Here is an 11,475-nt window from a genome sequence, read left to right on the forward strand (position 1 = left end):
TGCAGTATTTAAAAAACATTGCATCTGTCACTTTTACGTTGCTATGTAAATCCACGGTTATAATAAAGCCTAAAGCTAGTTGATTAAATACAATACTGCCTTTATATGCTTTATAGCCTGTACAGAAATTCTATTTTTTTCGTCGCTCAGTGTACGCGCTGAGTTGATCAATATAAGAAATTATGACAACTCTCACATCAGGAGCGCGTTCAAGAGCTCGTACAAGAATTGTATTTCGTTCACTCAAGTTAACTTTTGTCGCTCAGCTAATACTGTCAAAGTTAACTGTGAGTTTAGATTCTCCACGGCCGATTTTGTCCGTGAAGAATTACCTTGTCAGTGAAACTTGACATTTCTGATGTAAATGATGATGTACGCTCCCCAATAGCCCAATAATTCTATTTTATTCACTGACGTTAACTTCTGTCCCTCAGTTAATCGTGTCAAAGTTAACTTTGTGGTTATATTCTTTGATCGTGAAAAATTAACTCGTCAGTGACAAGTGTCAATAAAGATATCAATTAGTTTTGGATGTCAGTTATCAAAAATTATTAGTTTTCAATCGACAAGTCTTGTGTAAATAGTAAAAATTACCTAAAAAAATTTGTTTGTACTGAAGTGAGAGTTGTCAAAATTTAGTTTCATTCAAAGTTGTGAAAGAACAGGTTAAGACAACCACGAAGGCGGTGACACCAAATTTTATACATATAGTGTGAGAAATCAACTTGAAGTTCCATTTTACATATAGACTTCGCAGCCGTTGACGCAATTGTGTGTCACCGCCTTCGTGATCAACTCAGGGTTTTCTTAACCTGTTCTTTCAGAACCTTGGTTTCATTAACTCAGTACGTTCACTGAGCGACGAAAAAAATAGAATTTCTGTACGGGCTTCAGTACAAAGTTTATTAAATAAATTTTCACTATTTACACAAGATTTGTCGATTGAAACCTAATTATTTTTGATAACTGACATCCAAAACAAGGAAGTCCAAGAATATAACTTTGACAGTATTAACAGGAGCAACAAAATTATTGTAGAGACGTCAGAATGATTTTTTCTTTTTTTCTTTTTTGCTTGGATGCTTTACTTGATGCTTTAGAAAATCGAAGGAGTTTAGGCAAATTCATGGATTTCAAAATCTCATCTTGAAAATACCCGCCACATTTGTGAGAAACAATAAACCAAAAAGTTTGCTGGGAAAACGATAGTCAAAATGAACACACTTCGTTACCCCCCTCTCTGAATATTTATATGTCAAAAAAGCCGCCGATCTGAACAGCCATTGATTTGTATTTTTCATGGAAAAATAACAACAACGCTAACAAATCATGGACAAAACTCCGGATTGTAATTTGGATCGGATAAAAGACGAACCGGCTGAATGTAAGAATGAACCGTTAAGCCGTTGTGATGGTCAAGCTAATGAATTCGTTGATAACACATCTATTATGGTATCGGTTCCACTATCTGCTTCTGAAATTTCCGAAATCGATTCCATTGTACTCAATGACTCGGTATCAAAAGAAGTTGAAAATGATAAACCGGCTGATGTGCCCCCCGTGGAACCGATGGAAGTTAACGAACAAGATAAGAGTGATATTCCCGACGCTAATTTGACTGAAGATATTGATTTACCGTCAACTGCCACTCAAAGTACTACTGTGGCCACATGTGACAAATCTATAGCAGATCCCTCATCTACTCAACCAAATATCGAAAAGGGAGATGACACAAACGTCGACGAAAATGATGTTGTGATGCTGTTGAGCGACAGCGAAGATGAGGATACTGCGAGAAAAAGCAGACTGGTCGACACTGCGGAAATGATTGAAAAATTTTCAACGCAAGGAGTGACGTTGGAAGTCGTCAAGCCAGCGAACGATAAATTGAGAGCTGCATCAGTGCGCACAGAGAATGTTGAAAATAAAACCAACGACAATGACACAAGTGTCATCATGCTAGATGACTCTCCTCGAGAAGTCGAGGCTCCCACTAATGATAGAGATTCAGCGAAACGGAATGCGATAGGTGAGTAATCGTCAGACCATTTGAGCCACTTGAATGTCAAATTCATTTCTTTTAGAAGTGGACGAAGAGCCACCTCCACAAACCGCAAACGAAACCGACGACCCGGCTCAAAATGCGCTACAAATGATCAGACAGCTTGTTGACGGATGTTACCCTGATGACAAGGAAAGCACTGCAGCAACAACAGCCACGACAACAACAACAACAACAACAGCTTCAAAATCGACAGACTCTCCTGCCCCGAACGAATCTCAAAAGACTCAATCCACTTTCCGGCTTGTCGGAATGGATAAATTGCTGGAAACGAATTCAGTGAAATCCGGAGAGAAGCGAGAGTGCATCAACTTCGACTGTAAATCGAAGAAGTCGGTGGAATTCTACAAAGCTCCGCTGTTGGCGCTCAGTCATTTTAACGTTCCACGAAAGGTGAATCGGGCCCAGTTTATCTGTCAAAATTGTTTCGATGTTTCGGTCAACGATTATGAACGCATGGGAGTGGCGCTGGTCAATCAACAACCGTTGTTGTTAGAGGAAGTGCCTGTTCGTCCCGAAGTGGTCGAAATACTTGATAGTGAAGAGGAAGACAATGGTGGTGGCAGCAGCAAATATGTCGATGACATCAAGCCACTGTCATTGGACACGTTGACCTTACTCGAAGACCATTTCGAGGACGTGCTAAAGGAAGCATTCAATCGTATCAATATTGCACAGCAAATGGCCTGGACCGATCAAATTCTGAATGTGAGCTAGACCACTAGACCACTTGTGGCGAAAATTCCCTTTTTACCAGTTGTTCCGTTACAGCACAAAATCGACAAGAACGAAACCAAAACCGAGGAACTCGAACTTCAAGTCAAATCAATGCAAAAGCTAGCCGATTCCATGTACGACAAATTGTACAAAAACACAAACTTTGTCATCGAAGAGCTGCCACCGTTCGATTTGAACGAGAACAAGCAATTGCACATGTACGGGCCGAATTATCCGCCTCAAGGTGAACTGATTTATCCGCCGGTTGACATGAATTCGTTGTATTATGCGGTTCGTGCCAAATTGCTGACCACTTGGATACCATGCAAAGTCACTGAACGAGTCGACGCATCTGTGGATGGGGTGAGTTTGAGTTGAATTATGTACTCGAAGTTGCTGGAAAGCGTTTAAACCTTCAGTGAAGGACGAAGGTCCTTCACCATCACCATTGTTCCTTACTGTTGAACTTTGAGAAAACCGTTCCTTTGAATCAAAAATCAAGATTCCAATTGCAGAGTAGTCTCCGTATCCATGAGTAGTGGACCAGGTGGACACGGTCAATATCGTCCTGACGCCTTCAATTTCCCGGGAAACAAATTTTTGGTGAAAATATTTCCCGGACCAGATCATGTCCGGAGCGATAGCGGAGGACTTGATGCAGTCTAACTTCCAAAAAAAGAACGAAGAAATTTTTTTGAGACGCGGCAACTATATATAGGCGAGAATTTGAGATTCTTTCCTTTGGCCTGTATCACCACAAATTCTGCCGGAGATACATCGTTTTGAAGTTGGTCATTTTGATAGAAAATGCACCAAATTAACGTTTTCCAAACAATCAAAATCTTTCAACTTACTCTGTATGTTTCTATCTATCTGTCTGTCTATCTATCGACGGTCGATCTCGGAAACCAGTCAGCCAATTTCCATGAAATTTTGCAGGTACCTCAGGGTGGGCATAAAAATGAAAATGTGATACGCCATTACCCCAGGAAAAACCAGAATTTTGTTTTATTGACCTCGAAGTGGTTTCTGAGTGTGGTTTTCGAGGGTCGGGAATGCGTTTTCGGGTGTAGCTTAGCTGTATTGAAACCTACAGAGGCGTGCGACCAATCAAATGAAAGGTATTCGTAACACGATTCGAACAAAAAAATAATTCGTTTGAGCTAGAGTGACCAAATTTTGAGCTACTCGAGCGTAGGATGAAAGGACTAATATTTTTTTGGGTTATGAGAGATAGAGAATTACTTTCGTCGGCAAAGTCTCAGAGTTTTACGAGTAGAACAGAGGGGCATATGTGAAAAATGTCGAAAGTTGGAAATGGGTGGGTCAATTGGGGTTTTGGAGATATTTCTTGAATGGTGGCAGATAGAGAATTACTTTCTTCGTCAAATTTTCGAATTTCGTCAAATTTCGTCAAATTTTCGAATTTCGTCAAATTTCATCATATTTTCGAATTTCGTCAAATTTTCAAATTTCGTCAAATTTTCGAATTTCGTCAAATTTCGTCAAATTTTCCAATTTCATCAAATTTTCAAATTTCGTCAAATTTTCAAATTTCGACAAATTTTCAAATTTCGTCAAATTTTCAAATTTCGTTAAATTTTCGAATTTCGTCAAATTTTCGAATTTCGTCAAATTTTCAAAATTCGTCAAATTTTCAAATTTCGTCAAATTTTTGAATTAAAACTGTAAACTGTTACAAAAAGCAGTGTTGACTACACTTCTAAAACGACTGATATCCCAACAAAAATCTCTTCGAGAAAAGTGTGACGCAGTCTTTGAAATACAATTTCTAAAATGAATGATATCGCTAGAGTTGACGCTTTCAGCTTCGTTACGCAAAAATTAAATTTTACACCCAATTTGAGTTCAAACAAGCTGGCTTAGTTTTTCTCATCATCTGCCAAATAATTTTTACCAAAAAAAAAATTTGACTGGAAACAACCAAAATTTGATCTGTTCCTGAACATTTGCCACTTTGCGACGCAGATTTTTTTGGTAAAATTTTGGTTGTTTCCAGTCAAATTTTTTTTTGGTAAAAATTATTTGGCAGATGATGAGAAAAACTAAACCAGCTTGTTTGAACTAAAATTGGGTGTAAAATTTAATTTTTGCGTAACGAAGCTGAAAGCGTCAACTCTAGCGATATCATTCATTTTAGAAATTGTATTTCAAAGACTGCGTCACACTTTTCTCGAAGAGATTTTTGTTGGGATCATTTACATGCCCAATTTAAGTGGAGGAAATTCGTGTACCGTCAGGAATCTTGTTTCCTCTCGTATTCGCCGCGTAGACGTTTCCCTTTTATCATCCTTAAGAAGATTACATTATAAGTAGGTGATGCACTTACACCTTCGGTAGGCTCTCTTTGTAGGGATCGTGAAGAATCCAAATCCAAATTGGTTATTTGTCGAAGTTTTGTGGAAAAGTTCCTCGAGAATAACCGCCGTTTCTTGGTTCCCCTTCTCTTCCAGAAGAAAATGTTCAAAGTCAGATTTCTACGTACCAAAGGTGTGCTCAACAAAACTGTTCCCGGCAACCATTTAGCATACGGCACAGCACCATCCGTTCGTTTAACCGTCGGCACCCGTGTGATTGCATTGTTTACGATGGAGCCTCACGACAATTTACGTTCGACCTTCTTCCCTGGTAAGTGAATTCGCTTGAGGAACTGTTGAACTTCAAAATTGTCAACATTTTTTGCATTTCGTAGGAATCGTAGCCGAACCACTTCAACAGTACAACAAATGGCGCTACTTGATATTTTTCGATGACGGCTACGCCCAATATGTCACACCGGACAATCTGCGACTCATTTGTTCGCCATCGCCTAACGTGTGGGAGGACGTTTATCCCGATGCAGCCGAATTTATCAAATCGTATTTGGAGCAATACAAAACCCAACGACCGATGGTGCAAGTGAAACGTGGACAACGCATGATAACCGAATGGAACTCAGAGTGGACGCATGCTCGTGTCCATGACATTGATGGCAGTTTGGTGCAAATGTATTTTGAAAATGCCAAACGTTCAGAGTGGATCTATCGCGGTTCAACGAGACTGGGCCCGTTGTACAAAGATCGTCAGTTACAGAAGCATTCGGTCAGTTCTGGCAAGCGGAACGAACCGTTTGTTGAGTACATGACCATTGACGATGACGGCAAGAATAAGACATCGACGGCAGCGAAACCAGTTCAGGCACAGAAGCCAGTTGCTGCAAAGCCATCGCACACAAACACACCATCGCAAACACCTAACCCACCATCGCACACACCTAACACATCTTCGCAAGTAGCACCACAATCGGGGGAGGAAAAGCGCTCCGTTGCAAGAAAGAGTGTAACGGCACCACAACGTCCACAGCCGGCTGTTCAGCATATGAACAGCGCAACCATTTATATCGAAGAGGACAATCGACCGAAAGGAAAAGTGGTTTACTACACAGCGAAGAAACACATGCCACCCAGAAAGTTCGTACCGCACAAATGTGGTGTCGGCTGTCTGTATGAAGTGAAACACAATCTGAGCACGTACAGTCCGTTAGCGAAACCCCTACTGTCCGGTTGGGAACGGAAAATTCTGCGAAATAAAACGAAGAAAAGCGTCGAATATCGAACTCCGTGCGGACGGAACTTGAGAAACATGGCCGAGCTGCATCGATATCTCCGCCAAACGAAATGTGCGTTGAACGTTGATAATTTTGACTTCGATTTTATGGTTCATTGTCTGGCTGAATACGTCATTGACACCTGTGTCGTACAAAAGCAGGTAAGAGAATTGATTCGACTGTTGGTGTGGAACGGCAAAAAATTCCCTTTCAAATTTGCAGGACTTGTCGGATGGATGTGAACCGATGGTGGTTCCGTGCGTCAATTCCTATGACAATACAATGCCGCCTCCGTGTGTTTATTCCGCGAAACGTATACCAAACGAAGGAGTCAACTTGAATCTCGATACGAATTTTATGTGTGGCTGTGATTGCGAAGACGATTGTATGGTAAGTGCGTGCCACGGAGGGAGGGCTAGTCTTTATCCCAACAAAAATCTCTTCGAGAAAAGTGTGACGCAGTCTTTGAAGTACAATTTCTAAAATGAATGATATCGCTAGAGTTGACGCTTTCAGCTTCGTTACGCAAAAATTAAATTTTACACCCAATTTTAGTTCAAACAAGCTGGCTTAGTTTTTCTCATCATCTGCCAAATAATTTTTACCAAAAAAAATTTGACTGGAAACAACCAAAATTTTACCAAAAAAATCTGCGTCGCATGTGGCAGATAAATTTTCTTGCTGGTCTGTTCCTGAACATTTGCCACTTTGCGCTTTCAGCGTCAACTCTAGCGAAATTCGAAAATTTGACGAAATTCGAAAATTTGACGAAATTCGAAAATTTGACGAAATTCGAAAATTTGACGAAATTCGAAAATTTGACGAAATTCGAAAATTTGACGAAATTCGAAAATTTGACGAAAATCGAAAATTTGACGAAATTCGAAAATTTGACGAAATTCGAAAATTTGACGAAATTCGAAAATTTGTCGAAATTCGAAAATTTGGCGAAATTCGAAAATTTGACGAAATTCGAAAATTTGACGAAAATCGAAAATTTAACGAAAATCGAAAATTTGACGAAGAAAGTAATTCTCTATCTGCCACCATTCAAGAAATATCTCTAAAACCCCAATTGACCCACCCATTTCCAACTTTCGACATTTTTCACAAATGCCCTTCTTTTCTACTCGTACAACTCTGAGACTTTGCCGAAGAAAGTAACTCTCTATCTCTCATAATCGCAAAAATATTAGTCCTTTCATCCTACGCTCGAGTAGCTCAAAATTTGGCCACTCTAATCACTCTAGCTGAAACGAATCTGCCCCGATTTTTTAAATTATTTTTTTGTTGGAATCGTGTTACGAATACCTTTCATTTGATGGGTCGCACGCCTCTGTAGGTTTCAATACAGCTAAGCTACAGCCGAAAACGCGTTCCCGACCCTCGAAAACCACACTCAGAAACCACTTCGAGGCCAATAAAACAAAATTCTGGTTTTTCCTGGGGTAATGGCGTATCACATTTTCATTTTTATGCCCACCCTGAGGTTCCTGCAAAATTTCATGGAGATTGGCTGACTAGTTTCCGAGATCGACCGTCGATAGATAGACAGATAGATAGACAGATAGATAGACAGATAGATAGACAGATAGATAGACAGATAGATAGACAGATAGATAGACAGATAGATAGACAGATAGATAGACAGATAGATAGACAGATAGATAGACAGATAGATAGACAGATAGATAGACAGATAGATAGACAGATAGATAGACAGATAGATAGACAGATAGATAGAAACATACAGAGTAAGTTGAAAGATTTTGATTGTTTGGAAAACGTTAATTTGGTGTATTTTGTATGAAAAGTGACCAATTTCAAAACGATGTATCTCCGGCAATTTTAAAGTTACATAGTCGAGTGATAGCTCGTTTTACTCGTATTTGAAGCGCGAATAAGATAAAATAGGATTTGTGGTGATACAGGCCAAAGGAAAGAAACTTAAATTCTCGCCTATATATAGTTGCCGCGTCTCAAAAAAATTTCTTCGTTCTTTTTTTGGAAGTTAGACTGCGTCAAGTCCTCCGCTAACGCTCCGGACATGATTTGAATGCTGAAGACATTCACATGTTTATTTGCAGGACAAAAGTAAATGCCAGTGCTGGAAACTAACACTTGATGGTGCACAGTTCGGTAATCCGAATACGCCCATCGACCAAGTCGGCTATGAATTCAAGAGGTTACCGAATCCAGTACCAACGGGCATCTACGAATGCAATACGCGTTGCAAATGCTCCAAAACGTGCTTGAACCGTGTCGCACAGCATCCGCTGCAATTGAAGCTACAAGTGTTCAAAACTGTGAGCCGAGGGTGGGGACTCCGTTGCTTGAATGATGTGCCAAAGGGCAGCTTCATTTGCATCTATGCCGGAGATCTTTTGACTGAACAGAATGCAAACATTGCCGGTGATAATTATGGCGATGAATATTTCGCCGAATTGGTAAGAGAACAGAATGACTGGACTGACCAGTTCGATAACATCAATTTTCCATTTTCCACAGGATTACATCGAAGTTGTGGAAAATTTGAAGGAGGGCTACGAACCGGGAGTGATGGACGATGACTTCGACGACGACGAATTCGATCCCGACAAGACGAAAGACGATTCGGATGACGACGAGTATGTGGCAACGGTATCGCAGGGACCGCGACAAACCCGATACAATACGCGTCATTCAGTGGACGCCAGCAATAAGAAGAAAACCACCGAAACGCCGAAACTGAAGGTCGATCCAGCGTCCGGTTCCAATTCGGACGAAGAAGATGCCCAGCGGCAATTGATCAGTTTCATGCCGAATGCCGATTCCGTCGAGTTCGAAAACAATACGACCAATCGGTACCGGTCGATTCGGAAATTTTACGGCAAAAACGAAAGCGTTTTCATCATGGACGCTAAGAAGCTGGGCAACATCGGACGATACTTCAATGTAAGTGAATGTTGTGACGATCAACCGTATCTGTAATTGACCAAGTTTCTCTGTCTCAATGTAGCATTCCTGCTCGCCGAACCTATTCGTGCAAAATGTGTTCGTTGATACGCACGATCTGCGATTTCCGTGGGTCGCCTTTTTCGCACTGTCTCACATTCGAGCTGGCAGCGAATTGACGTGGAATTACAATTATGATGTGGGTAGCGTGCCCGGCAAAGTTATGTACTGTGAATGCGGTGCGGAAAACTGTCGAGGACGACTGTTGTAAATATGAAGAGAACAAAGGAACCAGCAGTAATTAAACTCACAGCGTCAAAGCAATTACGGAAAATATTTTTTTTTCATTTTTCACGTTCCTGCAACGGTTTATGCCAGTAAAGGAACCAGCACCGTTTGTGTGTTAGTGTGTGCGCTACTCATAAATCCATCGACCCATAAATATGAGCATGCCAAACCTGTAAATATGCATTTTTATAACGCGCGGTCTGTGGGACGACGGCACCGTGGGGGGTGTAAGTGCAATGAATTTGCACCATTTCTAAAACACCGCACATATTATATTTCGATCGGCACACAAAAGTAACCGCAAACAACTGCCATACACATATACACGCCGGAATGTCTGTTTCGCACATAAATACACGACTCTGTGAAACCACCCTACATCATTTCGGTGTGAAAACCAACAAACATTGTCGGACAACAATACAACATATTACACGCCGAACATGCTTCTTTCTTCATTTATTATTTATCGTCTTGTTGCCAGCATCGATGCAAGAGGAATATTTGCATATATGTACGTTGCATGGTTTGGCAAGTTTGGTTCTATTCTGTAAATGGTATTTTTCGGAGGTGGGTTACGGGGGTTTTCAACTCTACAAATTTCTTTTAAAAAAAATGGAACGTAAGTTTGTTGTTCAGTAGAGGTGTCCAAAATTGTATGGAAAAATTAAAGTTCCAAAATGTTTGGGGCGCAGGGCAGAAAATCATTCTATATGGTCCCCTGATAAAAAGTGTCTATGGGAACGACTCGATCCGAATCGATTTAGGGGTCGCTCATTGACGAAGTATGTGAAAAATAGCCAAAATCGCTTGCAAACCAGGTTTTTAGAAAAAAAATTATTTTGGACTGATGATGAAGAGTGATGTTAGGACATCTTAGTTTATATTAGTGTAAAATCATCACGAAAAAACACTTTTCAACTTTTCCCGTGTATCGGCACCTACTGTGTCCAGGCAGTGCTTGTCAAAGATCAGATTCATAGCGTATATTCTGAGAGCGAGTCCTTATCGGTGACGACCAAAACCCAAAAAATTATTATGTGGAAATGGTCTGCGTAACGAGGGCTTCAAGATAATGCAAAGAAAAGTTTCATTATTTCAGATTTGTTTGATACTTTTCAGATTAAACTTATTACTCGGCGTCCCCGGCGAACTTTGGTAAGTGCACTGGACGTTCACGCAAAGGATCCGATCTCTTTTTGTCATTTCTTGATAGCTTACCATGTAACCATTTAAAATAAACCAAATTTGTCAGAAGGTACAGACTAAGTCGACTTCGATGAGACCTAATGTGTGCCCATGTCGAATTTCTCGAAAATTTCAGTAAGAAGAAATTCGAAAATTTCAAATTTCATGATTTTCAGAGCAGAGCTTATTTACGACAGTAAATGAGAATATTACTTTGAAATTATATACCTTAAAAGTGTGTAAGATGAGATGATAAATTTCATCTTTCGAATTTTTTCTTACTGAAATTTTCGAGAAATGCGACATGGGCACACATTAGGTCTCATCGAAGTCGACTTAGTCTGTACCTTCTGACAAATTTGGTTTATTTTGAATGGTTACATGGTAAGCTATCAAGAAATGACAAAAAGAGATCGGATCCTTTGCGTGGACGTCCAGTGCAACTCACCAAAGTTCGCCGGGGACGCCGAGTAATAAGTTTAATCTGAAAAGTATCAAACAAATCTGAAATAATGAAACTTTTTTTTGCATTATCTTGAAGCCCTCGTTACGCAGACCATTTCCACATAATAATTTTTTGGGTTTTGGTCGTCACCGATAAGGACTCGCTCTCAGAATATACGCTATGAATCTGATCTTTGACAAGCACTGCCTGGACACAGTAGGTGCCGATACACGG

General features: G+C 40.3%; 1 protein-coding gene across 2 annotated transcripts; it reads left to right on the top strand.

The window, feature by feature from the left end:
• Window positions 1-1,264: 1,264 nt before the first annotated feature.
• Window positions 1,265-9,644, top strand: LOC119083129 (histone-lysine N-methyltransferase eggless-like). 2 transcript variants are annotated; one of them, XM_037192767.1, is made up of 10 exons: window positions 1,265-2,029; window positions 2,085-2,770; window positions 2,834-3,142; window positions 5,254-5,428; window positions 5,493-6,001; window positions 6,041-6,547; window positions 6,609-6,776; window positions 8,474-8,833; window positions 8,895-9,320; window positions 9,385-9,644. In XM_037192767.1, exons 1-10 carry the CDS (start codon window positions 1,330-1,332, stop codon window positions 9,589-9,591), a joined length of 4,047 nt encoding a protein of 1,348 aa, XP_037048662.1. In that variant the 5' UTR covers window positions 1,265-1,329; the 3' UTR covers window positions 9,592-9,644. The 2 variants fall into 2 exon arrangements, with proteins under 2 accessions (XP_037048662.1, XP_037048660.1); XM_037192765.1 differs by having other exon boundaries at window positions 5,493-6,547.
• Window positions 9,645-11,475: the final 1,831 nt, after the last annotated feature.

Source organism: Bradysia coprophila, unplaced genomic scaffold (genome assembly GCF_014529535.1).
Source record: "Bradysia coprophila strain Holo2 unplaced genomic scaffold, BU_Bcop_v1 contig_561, whole genome shotgun sequence".
Classification (NCBI taxonomy): domain Eukaryota; kingdom Metazoa; phylum Arthropoda; class Insecta; order Diptera; family Sciaridae; genus Bradysia; species Bradysia coprophila.

What these genes read in the sequence shown, in the direction of transcription:
- LOC119083129 (XM_037192765.1), top strand. Translation starts at nt 1,330, where the DNA reads ATGGACAAAACTCCGGATTGTAATTTGGATCGGATAAAAGACGAACCG. An exon ending in ACGTTCGACCTTCTTCCCTG is followed by an intron (nt 5,429 to 5,492) that starts GTAAGTGAATTC and finishes TGCATTTCGTAG; the next exon opens with GAATCGTAGCCGAACCACTT. An exon ending in CCTGTGTCGTACAAAAGCAG is followed by an intron (nt 6,548 to 6,608) that starts GTAAGAGAATTG and finishes TCAAATTTGCAG; the next exon opens with GACTTGTCGGATGGATGTGA.